Source organism: Strongylocentrotus purpuratus, unplaced genomic scaffold, assembly GCF_000002235.5.
Source record: "Strongylocentrotus purpuratus isolate Spur 01 unplaced genomic scaffold, Spur_5.0 spur5_scaffold_4, whole genome shotgun sequence".
Lineage (NCBI taxonomy): Eukaryota > Metazoa > Echinodermata > Echinoidea > Camarodonta > Strongylocentrotidae > Strongylocentrotus > Strongylocentrotus purpuratus.
In genome coordinates, this window is record NW_022145610.1 from 26633257 (window position 1) to 26649890 (window position 16634).

The 16634-nt window shown below is 38.2% G+C and overlaps 1 protein-coding gene across 1 annotated transcript; it reads right to left on the bottom strand.

Annotated features, from left to right (window-relative positions):
- Window positions 1-402: 402 nt before the first annotated feature.
- On the bottom strand, window positions 403-15777 carry LOC105447534 (deleted in malignant brain tumors 1 protein-like). The gene is made up of 13 exons (XM_030997267.1): window positions 15750-15777; window positions 14892-14954; window positions 12187-12510; window positions 11207-11518; window positions 10006-10261; window positions 9260-9357; window positions 8256-8576; window positions 7568-7876; window positions 6460-6768; window positions 6040-6096; window positions 2776-2916; window positions 1696-2056; window positions 403-406 (listed from the first exon to the last, which is right to left on the bottom strand). The coding sequence occupies exons 1-13, from the start codon at window positions 15775-15777 to the stop codon at window positions 403-405; spliced, it is 2583 nt and encodes an 860-aa protein (XP_030853127.1).
- Between the last annotated feature and the right edge of the window lie 857 nt (window positions 15778-16634).

The following is a 16634-nucleotide window of genomic DNA, read 5'->3' on the forward strand; positions in this document are numbered from 1 at the left end:
TCCCTCAAACAAGGCTACAGTTGAACAAAGTCTCCCGAAATAAGTATTTCGAACATTTCCTGGAAATGTGGATACTTGTGGATAGCTAGATAGGTCTATGTTAGCAAATAACACACATACAGAAAGAATTTGACGGTATATTTTACAAACCTTATATCTGAAGGTAGTGAAGACCCTGACAGAGAAGCGAGTTGAACGCTATTATAAGACGTGGGTGAATCTCCAGTACCAATTTGTAGATAGTCACAGCAACTTTCAGTGTTAAAATCCAGAAAGTGGATGAGAACATAGTAGCCCGGTGGAGCAGTGATGTACCAATTGTAGTATGCGTCGTTAGTGTAGTTTGAAGGGTAGTTTGGAGATGTGATGTTTTGTGTTTCACCAATAACGAGGGTCACATTCTCACCTGTTAGATAAAATTTAAATAATGTGGTATTTATCATATTAAATTCATGCCCTAGCCAGTTTTAATTGTTTTAGGGCATTTTGGTACTTATTTTTTTTTTTTTCAACCGAGAGAAAATTTTGGTTTTCTACAGGAATTTCTTCCTCCTACTGCATTTCTTTTGCAATTATAATGGAATATCTTTAAAGGGGATATCTCAATGAGCGGCGAATGCTTGCGAATGTAGCGTATTTGGGGATTCGCCAGGATTTGTAAAAGGTTGCAAGAAAGTTCGCAAACAGTTTTTTCCGTCGCAAAAAATGTTCAAAATTTCTTTGCGAATTTATTTTCCCGCAAACAGCGGCAAGAGTTTGCCGAACAGTCGTAATCCTTAGCAAACAGTTGTCAGACGGTGTCGCTAAAGTTCTTTTGAATCGCTAATGCTAGCGAGTACGTTAACATATGGTTCCTATATAAAAACCGATCCATTGAGTACCAGGAGTTAGCAAAAGGTCCCAAACATTCACAAGTAGTGGCAAAGAATGGGCAAATAGTTGCTAACATTTGCTTACATTCGCTTATTGTCGCCAACTGACTTTTGCAAACACTTTCGCAAACATTCGCTCAAATGAGATGCTCATTGTCGCTAAACATCGCTAAAAGTTGGTGAATCCAAAATTCGCAACGTTCGTAAGCATTTGCCTCTGATGTGAGACACCCCTAGTGTTTAGCGTGCAGAAATATTGCAATAAATGACATGACACACGCATGGCCAATTTTACCATGTATGCTTTCTTGGTCTGGAATTTATCGTCTTAAATCTTACCTTATTTCTGCTAATTCATTTCTCAGAAATTTTGCTTCCATTAAGCATTGTAAGTCATGTATTAACTTTTAAGGAGCTGGTATAATTGCAATCTCCGTATTTTCGTCAGCCGAGGAAATCGCATTCGTTTTGCACGAAGTGCTTGTTATCACTAGTTATACCCTTTTCTCATGTCCGTTTACTTTCAAATTTCATAACCATAGTCTCTAGCATCCCTTCAAGGTCACTGTATTCTCCGTTCTTTGGAATCCCTCATGCGTAACCGTCCAGGCGCCATTTTGTCCGTTTCGGGTCGTTTTGGTGGCCTTTCTTTCGCCCTACCTATCTCAACTATCACAGAAACTACATAATTCTTACAAATCGCTCTGGATAGTCCGAGAGAAGTTCCTTCGTTTGTCTAGTTCCCTTTCTTCTTATGCCATGATTTTTATTTTTGAAATGGAAATCATGAAAGTGAATTAAAAGTGAATTCATACCAGAACACGATCCTAATGTGATGTCATCTATAGCCATGTCAGCGGTATAACTGGAAGTCCTGCCTTCGAAGGCGAAATACCCGGCCTTCGAAGTCGAGATGAAATCCGTCACCGGTATGTTTGCTTCGATCCAACGGTTCCCCTGCTCGCCGCTCTTCGCCCACACGAGATCGTTCTGATTCATGCTCGTCGCCGACGTCGTGAAATACAAGCTGAGGATTCCAATGTCAAGCCCAAACATGTGATACCAGAAAGTGAAACAGACGTTGATGTCCGTGTTGGCGAGGTCGACGATGTCGGGTGATCGCATGATGGCGTAATCACCGGGACTTTGTGGCCATGATCCCTCGGTATACATGTAGTGGCCCACTGTATATAAACAAAAGGTTTCTGTAAAATGAGTCTTTCGAGCTTGAAAGTAATTGCTTTGTCTTTGCTTTAAACGTTGGTAGAGGTCTAAGGTTTGTGTCATGAGACTCCAGTCTTCATGACACACGACACATTAGCCATGTGTGAATTAATCAATTTGGAATATGGCGTTCTGAGAATAATATGATACATTTTGAAAAGCTTTGATTTAACTTATTGGCTGATTGACTGAAGTTCACATGTTGTCCCTATTTTCACGAAGTGACGGTAGTGAGGAAAATCGTAACGCAAAGTGAATACAATTTTTTTTCACCACCGTCACTTCGTGAAAACAGCGACGATTTATTAATTTGTCAATGAAAAAACACAATTATGACAGTACGGTCACAAAATAAGATCTAAAATCAGAAGGAGGGGAAACCTGGAAAGAAATCCTTGTGTTGGGAACGCCCGTTATATATATAAATTTAAGTTACTGTAAAAACTGAGAAGAGCGCTTGACATAGGAGGATAATTCCATGTGAATTGCATGTTAATAAGTACTAATGCGTTTGCTGTTTCGAGCCTTATATACAAGGAGGTGTTCAGCATGCAAAAACACAGACTAAAGACATCTACTTTAAAAACCAGTGGCAAAATATAATCTTAGCGAATTGGGGTTCTTTTTAGTCTTTATAAGGTGCAATACGTGTGAATCTTCACCATTTTGACAAACTTACACGCAGTTCCCAAAGTGTGATCTACATCAGGCCCAGTCGAGAATGAGGGTGTTGAGCCATTATGCCGGGTCCAATCAAAATCGTCTGAAGTGTCCTGCTCCCATCCACACTCGTCAACCTCAAAATCGCATTCCAGTGAGGCTACAAAAGGATTGAAAAGAAAAGTAAGATAAAGAGTAAATCGAAGCAAAAAAAAATGTGATACATTCATATTATTATCTAGTTATTACTTTCTATAATAATCTTCGTGAATATGGGAAATTACACCCATTTCCTTCGGGAACCAGTGGTTCCTTTGTTAATGCGAATGGGATAATCCTGGTCTATGGGCCAACCAAACCAGAAAAGCTAACGCACATGCATACAGGATTATTACGAAGAAAGGCTCTGTCAGTGGCGGATCCAGCGGGGGGGGGGGGGGGGTAGGTAGGTAGGTGAGGATGGTGTCTAACTGACCACAATGAAGTTTTCTTTCCAATGATACCAAATATGTCATATGTTATTACAGAATTACTTGAGTAAATTGCATTTGAACAAGGGTCACTATACAAATTTTGCTGAGTTTCCGCCAAGTTATAACACTTATCGGCTATGACGTCATTTTTCACACTGCTTTTCGCCCCCCTAACCTCCTTCTATTTCCTTGAAATTTTGCAAGCGTATTCTGGGTTTTTAAAGGCAGGGCCTCTCGAAACCGGATTTTTTAAATTTGTCAAGGGGGACATTTTAGACGCCATTTTATACTCTGCATGATTGTGTTAGTATGGGCGGCCGTTTGTGCCACAGCACGCGTCATCACATGTTCATCATGCACCAAATCCCATTGGTTTTGCACGTAGTGCTTGTGAGCCCTTTCTAGGTCCCTTCCTCTATGCCAATTCTCTTCAAACTTCGTAGGCATAGTCTCTAACATTCCTTCAAGGTCATTAAATTCTTAGTTTTCTGGAATCCCTCATGCGTGACCGTCCAGGCGCCATTTCGTCCGTTCCGGGCCGTTTTGGTGGCCTTTCTCATTTCGCCCTACCTATCTCCACTATTACATAGCTACAGACTTCTTACAAATTACTCTGGGTAGTCCGAGAGAAGCTCTTTCGTTTGAAACGTAGTATCTCGTGCGTCATTGAACGCATATCGTTATGACGCGATTACATGTCTAGTTTGTAAACTATAATTGTGCACGAGATGATATGAAAGTGCAAAACTTCAAATGTTTAAAAATTAAAAAGATAATCATTATACGCCTATTAGAACTTTTTTCCATGAAAGCATTTCCATGTTTTAAAGAAAAGCTAAACTTTTTAAACATATTTTATCGAGACATCTTGAATAAACTGGTGTGATTATCAGATACGCGAATATTAACTAGATTAACGGCCTAAATATTTTATTAATACAACGAAAAATTAACACAACTGGTTATTCGTATTTGTATACCTTTTGGAGGTGGAATGGTTGTCCCAGGCGACCATTCTGTTAACAAAAAAAGAAGAACAAAAAAGGGAAGAAAGTGCAGATATTTATTGTCTTTGAATTCTGTTAAAGAAAGTGGAAATCAATTTATAGAGACGCGTGGCTGCACATATAAAGATATCAAACATGATAATATCCTCACTGGCACAGCCAAAATCCAAGGAAAAAACACAAAAAGAAACAAAACAAATTGCCTGTATGTATAAAAAGTTGTCGATCTGAAAATTAAATCTAGATTTAAAGATGTAACCTTTCCAAGATATCATAGAAAAGCAAACAGCATATTGCCCATGCAGGCAACCCCTTACCATTTAAAATTTTGAATACCTATTACGTGACATATTTTGTAATAATTTTTCTCTAACTGCGGGATATCTGAAATAAAATCATGATTTTTAGGAATTCATCTATGAAAAAAACAGGTTCATGCCTAGACGCTAGTGCTGGGGGAAGGAATTTGATCCAGAGTCGTGCATCTTAGTTTTAAATATGCCTTATCTGAAAAAAGGTTGTGGATTTAGAGAATCTTTTGTTCATCAGCTATATGAGAAGGTACTGAATTCAATCATCGTTTAGGGCTGAACATCATATTGCATCAATCCGGTGTTTTTTTTTTATATTCTCTCTAGTATATACGTCATGTCAATCAGCAAATAAAGAAAGTGAAATTAAATTCTACCTTTAGGAGTTGTGTATTCCTCTTGAGTCGCACTTGACTCTCTGTTATTATGAACACAAATCAAATACTCATTTTTTATGCAAATATATCGTAATATCTCCACAATGCCTCCGCATTAATTCAGTTAAGATCAAGGCTCAAAATGTTCTTTAAAGGTAATATAAAGTTTTGGTATTTGGTTCAAATGAACAAATTGGAAGCATATGCGATCCTACAATATTCAGTGATCGTTGTCGCGGTTGAAATCGAATCTAAAGTTATAAAATTGTGAATAATTAACTCTTTATGTACTATAGCTCCCTCTCAAGGTCAAGATATAAATTAAGCTATAAAATTTTTTTTTTTTTTGGGACTAAATTCGACCGATTAGCTATTCCCATTTGAAAATTATATATCACAACTACATATTCTGAGATTTTCATAGTTGAGCTACCATTGTACGGCCGTAGCCGCTATTTGAAATTTATCAAAATTTACCGGGAGCACGGGTAAATTTGTATATTCAAGTTTTCAATTCAAGTGTTTTTAGGAGCTAAATTTTCTAGTGCTTATCATACATCCACAGGGGCATCCAAATATACAAAAATAGTAAGAATCACTATCCACCCAATTTTCAAAATTTTCCAAAACTTTGTATTACCTTTAAATATCACGATGAGAAGCCTACGCTTACATGTTAGTTCATCATTATGACCTTTGACCTTTGACCCGACAATCCCAAATTTGATCCCTTGTCTCTCTACAGTGACTCATAATATTAACATGTTTGAAGGGTAACTCTCTCAGAGTCTCAATATTTAATCTATCCTTCTGAGAGGGCCTATACAAACTAAAGATTACAAAACAATGACAATTGAACAGCCCGAACAACAATTAAGGCAAAATAAGGTCAGCAGAAAATTCGTATGGTCTATGTAAATATTATCACAAGTTTTGTTTAACGATTCATAGCAAAAATTTCAAAATAAGAATTATTATCTTAACTCTTTAAAGACACCTTTTTTTTGGGGGGGGGATGCAATAATAAAGTATTCGAAGATTTTTTTTTTGCAGTTGAATTCATGTCATTCATATAATCTTCAACATGTATGTGTCACACAGTCACTTTCACTCACCTGAGGTGTGTGTGAATGTGGAGGTGTCAAATTCTGTCAAATAAGAAGGTGTTGTCACTAAAAGAAGAGAGGAAAGAGGGAGGTGGAGAAAGAGAGAGGGGAGAGTTAACGAGAGGAAGTAAAAGAGCATGCCAACTGAAACAAAGTCGATGAATGAGGGAAAATGACGTACATCATGCACCTCATTCGACATTGGGTTACTGTCTTCCTAATAAGATGATACAGTCTCATTATGCAACAGTTTACATTTAATCACGATAGCATTGACTGTTTTAAAATTGAAAAATAAATACGTTGAAAAGTGAATCATCACAACTCATCAGAATAGGTTAGTTTGTGATATAGTTAATACTATTGAACTGATTCATGAATAAACAGTCAGAAGTATATCATCACAGACTAATAGTGTGTTTTGCCTACCACCAGTTGAACATCGAACTCCAGCGTCATCCTGATGTGAACAGAAGGTGAGTCCTACGCCGCCATGGTAACAGTAGAATATGCTGGACTCGTTACCAATGCAGTCGACTTCATCAAGCAGAATGTCACCTGTGCCCTGTCCGAAGGAAGCGTTCCCGTAAGCCTGAAGCACGTCAGGATAGCCTAAACTTTTGCAGATAACGCGAGCCTCGTCCATACCCCATCCGTTATCACAGACAGTTCCCCATGTGTCACCGTGGTATACTTCTACTCGACCTTCATTTGAGCTCCCGCCACCGGCCAGCCGAACTATAGAAACAACCAGAAAACAGGTAGGCTAAACTCTGCATTCAAATTAGAATGATCTTTATTATAACGTGCTTGTCCCTTGTCTCCATTGCTATTGTTATGATGCCTTTATATTAGGACATTCGTTTATGGATATTGTAAATTCCGGTTCAATTTTTCAAAGTTTTCATTTAGTAAGTGTTTGCCGTTCCACCTTAAAAATATTTCATTCAGTAAAAGCTGTTATGTCTCATTTGAAAATACCTCCAATTTATTTTGGTTTTATTATTTCATTTCCAAAGTAACATGCATGGATTCAAAAAAATTGTTAAACCGAGAAAAATCAAGAAACCAACTGGGGACAAAGAAGCACCAAAATAACGAGCATCTTTTGACAATAGATCAAAGACAAACATAAAGACGGATCTTATACAGCGAGGTACAATAAAGAAGATTTCGAAGTAGGCCTACCTTTTCCAGCTGCATGCCCACGTGACAAAACGAGAATGGTTTCTCCCATTAATAGGGGCAACTTAATATTTTTGTTCAGGAATAACTGACATTAAAATCTCCACCGTATAGGCTCACACACACCGCACACGCCCACACTAATTACCAACCCACATCCACCAACTAACACGTACATATCCATACAGTTACGTGTAATGTTAGGTAAGGGGTTAAGTTCAGAATACGATTGTAATTAAGTAATTAACAGCGGAGCGAATATCGGAGCAGGTGTCCGTCTTAAAGCTAAATAGGACACGTTATACCAACATATGCAATTACATATGACAAATGAAACAAAAAATGCTAATACCATTTGGTTGACATCTGACACCAACATCATCATCATGACCACAGTAGTTGTACCCAATGCCATAATGACAGCAGTCAAATATGCTGTTTTCATCGCCATTGCAGTATGAAACCATTAAGAGTAAGTCGACAGTACCCTCGCCAAAATAAGCGTTGGGTAAAGATTCAAGTGCGTCGGGAAAGCCAAGACTACGACAGAGAACACGGGACTCAGGACTACCCCAGTAGTTATCACAAACAGTTCCCCAGATGCCGTCATGGTAGACTTCAACTCGACCTTCGCTCGAACTACTGCCATTCACGAGGCGGACTAGGGTAAAGTAGGAATTAGGCAAATAAATGAGCACGTCTTTTCATAAAAAGATGTTATCTATCTTTTGTAGACCTTTATCATCAGCATAAGTAAACGCAACTAGGATTGAATACACAAATGTTTTGTCTCCCAAATCTCACCCTTCTATCATAACAGGGATTACATGATAAATCTAAATCGCTGAATTTCTGAAATGTATTTACTACTTGAATAAAAGAAAAATTAAAATCAAATAGGAATAAATAATGTACATCTGATGGGGAACATTTTACTGATGTAACAAATGCAAAATAAGTTAAAATGACCGGGGTTTTCGATGAAATAATATCTGAGCTTTAATTTGTTCCGTTATTAAATTACATACATAAATATTCACCGTTAGGATAACACATGGCGCCTGCATCTTCGTAGTGTGTACAATAGTCGATATCGCCGCTCTCATATGGACAATAAAATATGTTGTCTTCATCGCCTTCGCAGTCGACATCGTTCAGTAGAATCGGACCAGAACCCATTCCAAACAATGCACTTCCGTAGCTGCTGACTGCATCAGGGTAGCCCAGGCTCCTGCAAATGACTGTAGCATCCATAGTGTCCCAACCATAATCACAGATAGTGCCCCATGTATCGAGGCTGTTGCTGTACACCTCAACTCGTCCCTCGTTAGGGTAGCTACCGTTTACCAGACGAGCTGGGGCTAACAAGAAGTAAACACAATTTTGAAGACATTAGAAACATAATTTGTTTAAAATTGTTGAACTGCTCGATTTCACACCAAAATATATGAGAACGTTGTCAATTTTCCAAGGATAAAGTCTATGCAACATTGCTATTATTGCTCAGTGTAAACTGCCACATCCTGAACTGCTGGAAGCCTAAAATGGCATGATTTTTTTCACGTACCGCGTTCTCACTCATAACTCGCCATAAAGCGGTTATTTGTTATGACTCTGCCTCTTACCTCACATTAAGAATAGTCAATATAGTGCTTTTACGAGATCCCCCCTTGTATGTTTTAGTATGGAATATCGTAAGGGTAAATCAGAGCTATACGAAAAGTTAGCCCATATTATAGACGCGGGTTTAATATATAGTAAATACGACGGCGATTAGGTGTTCATTTTCAATAAAAAACGATCATCCTGCTCCGCCCGTATGACCACGCCTATGTTAATAATGTTCTTTGTCACAATGTGAGTGCAATATTTGAAACATGTACATTTGATAAATCTTTAAATTGTGTAACCAGTATTCAACAAAGCAGCCAAAACGCTTTCATCACGCAAAATATAAAGCAAATGTGTTTCTGTCCTAGACTATAAGGTAACGTGTTGGGAGATTGCGAACCTATCTTAACAAGAAAGTAATTCTTGTACTCACCTTCTGTTGAATCCACGCTACTTAGTTGTAGCTGAAATCCGCCACTAATGCCAGACTCATCACTGGTAAATTGAATCCAACCAGTAGGAGTGTATAATCTGTAAGAACAAACATGAAAAGAACATGAAAAACATATACAATACCACGTGCAAGGTTCGTCACAGACATGGGCGGTCATGGCCCTCCATTTCTGTATATGTGACGAATTGCATTCGCCTCTTTCTCATCATGTTGATGGGTGTTTTTTTTTTTTTTTTTTTTTTTTTTTTTTTTTTACATAATGAGAGAAATCAATTGAATGCACGATATTATTTAAATGAATTTTTCGGCCTTAACCCTTTATTGACTGGGCTTTTAGAGAAAGCATACAAGATCAAGAAAAAGGCATGAAAGACACAATTCGTAGTGTTACAGAGCAATTTAGAAAAATTAGTATTTTTTAACAATAATGTATACAAATGTCAATTTTTGTTAAATTTTGGCCCGACATGTGACTACGAAATGTTGGGTGACCTCGCAACAGATAGTCCGATTTTGCAAACTTGGTCACAAAAGTTGGTAGACACTTGAAAGGAAAAAGTTATGAAAAGGCAAGCCATCCCCCCCCCCCCCCCACGTCAAGATATGATTAACCACTCCGTGATTTAGTGATACATATGGTATTGTCGTTCTAAGCCATGGACCCGGGTTTAATTCACGGCGAAACAATTCAAAGCAAAACAGAATTTTAATAAATGCAAATGGACCTTATGTCTGAAGGTTCCTCGTAGCCTGACAGGGAGGCCAGCTGAACACTATCCGAAGAGGTTGGTGAATCTCCAGTACCAATCGTAACAAGATCACGACATGGTGAAAGGCTTATATATAAGAGTCGAATAAGAACATGATACCCCGATGGAGCCGTGATTAACCAGTTGTAGACAGTGTTATCGTAGTAATTGTCAGGATAGTTTGGGGAAGTCAACAACTCCGTTTTTCCATATATGAGCGACACATTCTCATCTACAAAACACAAAATAAGCCAAGAACAGTTATGTTACACAAACGGCACATAGTATAATTATGATTTTGTTTCCGTCTGTCCAATATTCAGTGATTTTTCTATATACACGGTTAGTATAGTATTCTCAAAACACGTAAACCAGTGAAGTATGACTCAATGGATATAAATTGAAAATTCAAAATAAATAATTTAAAAAAAAAGTGTAAATATGGTGATAATCTCAAAATTAAAAGTTTCATCGTTTTATGTTTATACAAAAAAAAACAAATTGAGGCAAAATGGGTAAACATGAAGGGGAAAGAATGACATTATGGTTAAAATATCTTTATCGGCTCACCCCGAGAATGGTGTGGTTTCAAGGCAGAATTGGAAAAACAAACATGATTCATGCTTTCGTGCATTAATATATTGTTTTACTAATCAATACGGATTACTTGTTAAGTGATTAATCAAAGTACACTTTATTGGCTACTTGAAATAACATCATAATCCCTGTCCATGTTCATTACAAAAATGTGAAAGGTATACGCTAAGAACACGTCAAATGAAAGCATTTCGGGGGCATATGATCTTAATGTCGGCCTTTAACTCAAAAGAACCTTTAAAACAAAATTCTTATCCAGTTCAGCTGCAATGAAAACCATTATTGCAGATAATATCCATATAAGTCACGTATATTTTTATTAGTAAATAAAATCTTCTTGTGTCAAGCGGAAGCAATTTATCTGTTAAAGGGACAGAAGGAAATGCGATATAACATCTGGTGGTACGTTCGTTTATCCTTCAATTTTCACCTTTAAAAATGTATATACAGTATTAGAACAAATTAATTGCTAGAAAGTATTTCTTAGAGAACTTCATCTTGTTATCATTATCGTCATGAATGGGATAAAGCCGATTAATGTTCTTACGCTAAGTTCAAGAGAAAATAAACCGGAGTTTACCATTAGTAAGAGAGCACCTTACTCCTGCATCATCTGCATGTGAGCAATCATGGACACCGAGACCGTTGTTCGAACAAGAAAGTATTCTTGATTCTTCTCCAGTACAGTTGACGTTGTCCAGAGTAATGTTTCCTGTCCCTTCTCCAAATGCAGCACCAGAGAAGGCACCCTCTACGCCTGGGAAGCCCATACTTTTGCAGATGACCTTAGCATCATTAATATCCCAAAAATCGTCGCATACGGTCCCCCAGACTCCGTCAGAGAATACTTCCACTCTGCCTTCGATGTAGGTAGAACCGTTGCGGAGATGCACTAACACAAAGGCACAACAAAGGTAAATTATCGCTGTGAATTATCTCGCATATAGTTTCAATATTACCATTTTCTCACGACTATAAGTGAGGAGGTTGAGGATTAAAAATGTTGACAATGAATGTATGATCGTGTTAACAAATTAATATATATTAACACTGATATGACTATATACATGGTGTCAGCTGAATGATGGATAAGTCGATATAATAAGAGTGAATTAATATACATACCTTCTGAGCAAAATGACTCGTAATCCCTGCAACAGTCATCATATTCCTGGCAGGAAACGTCACAAAAACACGTACCACTGTCTATGAAACCGCAGTCACAGCACCCTTGACAGTATCCGGCTGAAACGAAAATAACCAAGTTCTTTTAAGTGAGTCTTGAGATCACTTAAATGTGAAAAAACATTGACATTTTGTTAATACATCCATGGTTTTACTTTGTATATAATATTTTCTTTTAAAGATGACTAGTAAATACCAACCTGTTTTATGTTTGATGGCGGTTTTTATAGCAGGGGCAACGTACTAAAAGTAGTTTTTTAACAAGATTCATTAATTGTTGGCGCTGTAATGAGACTTGTATCTCTGAAACCTAAATATCTTAATGACCACGATATTAATATTATAGAAATTTAGCTTGATAATAGATCTCGGTACCAGAATAAGTACTGCAGTAAACTCCTGCGTCATCCGCATGAGTGCAATCATGGACTCCAAGACCATCGTGGGAGCAGTTCAAAATGCTTGATTCCCGTCCATAGCAGTCGACGTTGTCAAGATGTATACCGCCTGTGCCTTGTCCAAAGTAGGCATTATAGTAGGCATAAGAAGCCCGTTGGAACCCCATGCTTCTGCAGACGACATGACCATCTTTAAGATCCCATCCATCATCACAAACGGTACCCCAGCTCCCGTTGGCGAAAACTTCCACACTACCAGACGCGTAGTTATATCCTCTATCCGTGCTTTGAAAAAGACGAACTGAAAAAAAAAAACATTAAAGGGGAGTTAAGGCCAAAAGTATGAAAATTCGACCCATATAATAATTTTCTGATTATGTCATATTCTGAAACTACATATTAAAAAAATCAGGATGAAAAAATTAAGAGAAAACCATCAAATTACGGTTTTGTAAATTAGAGCAAACTTTTCATGAGTGACCTTGAACAAAAAAATCTAAGAAAATTTATTTATTTTTATGTCAATTTAGTTAATCACTTTTGTTTTTCATTGTACAAATACAAACATTTAAATGGAAATATCAAATATTGAAAGTATGAGAGAACTTTCATGATAATAAAACAATTCAATTTAAGTTGTAAAAAACGTAACATTTATCGTTTATAACTTTATATTGTATTTTTATAACTTGTATTGTGTCTCAGAAAAATTGGAAAATGTGAGTTTATGTTTCTCTTTGTTTTTCTAGGAATCAGTTTTTCGATTGATTGTCTGAATTCAGAATAGGATAACTCGAGCATATTGATGCAGCACAAACATAGCTCGTTCAACGTCACTACCAAACTAGCCAATCAGCTGTCAATGACGTCATATTGAATGCGGCGGCAAATATATTTTGTGAAATTATCGAGAAATGGACTATTTCTAATTGCAAACTAGTTTTATTTTTGGATGGAAACGCAGCCATTTTTATCTTGACATTCATTGAAGTCATCAGAATAGGGTAAATTACGTCTCAGATGATTCAAGAGGTCTATTTTGTAGATAAATTTCAATTTCTTAGAATGTTCCACTGTATTGCAGGGTACCTGGTGTATGCCATTGGGTGTGAACATTCCTTTCCTTCTCAATACAATAACTTTCGTCTGCCTAAGTTATTCAAACCATACCGCCTCGCGGAATCGTGGCGTCTCGCCACTTCCATTACGTAATCATTAAAAGGATCCGCATATACAACATTTTTCTGCTATACGTTGTACCGCAGGAAAATACAAATCTCCCTGGTATACCTTACAGTCCAAACGATAAATATGTGCCTTAAACGAAGCAGGCGACAATCGGCGTAGCAGACGACACTTGATAGTAATTTTGTATGTGAGATTGCTTTGCTAAATATAAATTCCTTTGTTTATAAATATCAACTAAAATTTCTTTTACATATCTTTAAACCACCATTGATATTTAATAAGTCATGAGTGAGTAAAAGAAACATACTAAACTATATAATGATATGAAATACTTGGTGGCAATTAGGGGACTTTGACGTGATGACCGATTGCACCCCTCTGTTAATAACCGAATAGTCCATGGTGTGTCATGAATATTCATGTTTTTGCTTACCTCGACTAAATGTTTGCTTTTACTAAATGGAAAATGACGGTGGGGGGTTGGATGAAATGGACATAATGAACGAAGCAGAAGTGATCTATGATAATTCATGTTTCTTATCCTTCGTGTGCTTGACCTATAATCTTAAAATCGCTTGGCAAACTGAGTCCAAATTTCGACTTGTTTCACATGTGTATTTTAGGTAATGACGAGCTTGCAACCTTTTTGATCAAATAACGGTGGGTTAAACCCCCTAACGACCCCCGTGGATCCGCCCCTGATTATCATTATTTTTTCTCAATTTGTCAATCAATGCAAAACCAAATGCACACTGTACGATCAAACGGCGACCTGATTTTGAAAATACTCATCAATCACTAAGAATAAAAATTCCGAACTCCAGAAATCTCTCTGGCAGCAACACTTTTATTTGTAATTTTATTTTTGATATACCATACTTGATTATTTAGAACCTCAAACACGGAAAAAATTACGCAATGCTTGAGAAAACGCATTGCTCTACAATAACAACAGAGCTTTAATTAAGTCAATCATCTCGTCTATTATTATTATTATTTAACTTTTAAAATTATCATTATCATTAATATTATTATCATTATTATTACTATTAATATTGTCATTAATATCATTATTTGTATTATTATTACATGTCATACATGAGGTCGACACATTGTTTAATATCTATAAAATTAACATGCTTTAATATCTAGAACAAACAACTACACAAACGCTGGTTAAAACCTTTGACAAGTTCAGTAATTGTCCAGCATTTCAAGTTAACATTTCATTGACTCTTCCAGGCTTTGTCAAGGATGTGCAATATATTAAAATAATATGACAGACTAAAAGATGAAAAATAGAGAGAGAGAGAGAGAGAGCGATGGAAGAAAAAAGAAAAGGAAACAAAAAGAGAAGGTAAAAGAGAAGAATTTTTTGTTGTTGAAGTTTCCAGGATCAAATATCGGGAAACAAATGCAAAGCGTTTAGTACTTGACGCAGACCTTGTGAGCAGTGTGGAGTATAGTCATAACAGCAATCGTCACGTGACTGACAGGCAGAGTCGCAGTGGCATCCAATGACGTCTCCACATTCACAGCATTCTTCGCAATATCCCCCTGCAAAACGGAAATGAAATAACATTGTATCAGTAATTGCTGCATTAGCAATTTTTTTAAGGGTCAAGGTAAAACACCCCCCACCCCCACCCCCCCCCCCCCCTCCGCAAAAAATTACGAACGAGAAGTAAAAATGACATAATGATTACTTCATTCTTAAAACCTCATAAACCAAGAGGATTTTCTCAGAAATGTTCAGTTAACTCGCTTTGCGACCTCCGAAAGTGGTGATCGAGAGAGACAAATAAAAAGAGAGAGGGGAGAGAAAGGGAGAGAAAGGGAGAGAAAGGGAGAGACAGGGAGAGAGAAGGTGAGAGAGGGGAAAGGGAGAGAGAGAGAGAGGGGATGGGGAAATGGGGAGAAGGGGAACAGAAAAGAGAGGGGTGGAGAGAGAGAGGGGGGGGGGGGGAATGACAGAAGAAAAATCTGCATCACCACTCTAACACGTTACATGCAGGTCCCGCGGAACGTTTTTTCAAAGTGGAGCATTAACGATCAGGTAGAGCGTAAATTGGCGCGGGGTCCAGGGCCTGAGCCTCGGCAGGAGGTCAAGGGGCTGAGCCTCCGGAAGCTCAGGGGTTTTAGGCATTAAATTACGGTGAGATCAGAAAAATCAGAACTGATTTTATTATTTACTATATAAATCTATGTATCTACCTATTATATGCTAGTTTATCTAAACTACGCTACCTTCGAGAACTCTTTGAAAACGTCACACTCGGGCATGCGCATGCCCCCACCCCCATACATCGCCTTCACGTGCGCATCGCACGTCCGCCATTCATCCTCTTTCACGAGCCTCCAAAGACATAGCTTTGGACATGTTGCCCGCAAGGAGAGGGGACGGAGGGAGGGACATAGGTAGATACATAGATTTATATAGTAAATAATAAAATCAGTTCTGATTTTTCTGATTTACCACAATAAATCAATGTATCTACCTATTATTTGCTAGACCAGCACACATGTGAACCGGGAGGCATGTCCTGAACAAGAAGGAGATTACTGGGGAACAAAGGCAGGTGATGTCCCCGAAGATAAAAAGACGTTAGGGAATTGGGAGACCGCCGAAACGTGGCCTCCAAAATGTCATCCAAACCCATTCCCTGGAACACTGCCCAGGAAGTACCACTACATCTGGAATTATGGGCACTGGCCCTGCCCTCTGCGAACAGGGCCTCATAACCCGCCGCCCTAATAGCGTCCAATATCCATCTGGAGATCGATTCTCGAGACGCAGAAGAAAGGACCTCCCGCGAAATGAGGAACAACTGGACCTCCTTTCGATGAACCTTAGTCCTATCTAAGAACAACATGAGTGCCCTGATGGGGCACCGGACCTTGTCCTGAGCGACCGAGAATTCCGAAAGAGGACTGAGGAAAACCACCATCGGTCCGGAGGAAGGTCGTGGGACCAACCGAACTCCCCAACTCTCCCACTTGATATGGCCAGAGAAGGTAGACAGCGCATGGAGCGTACTCCTCTGCTGTGCAGAAGCTATTGTCATAATAAAAAGAGTTTTCAGCGTCAAGTGAGGTCTTAGACAAAGGCACAAAAAGAGGCTTTGCCAAAACGTCCAAAACCTTCAGAAACCTCTAAGCAGGAGCCAGCTTCGGAATAGCCGGCCACTGCAGAAAAGAACGCAGTAACTTCAACAAGAAACGGGAGAAAACCCCCGA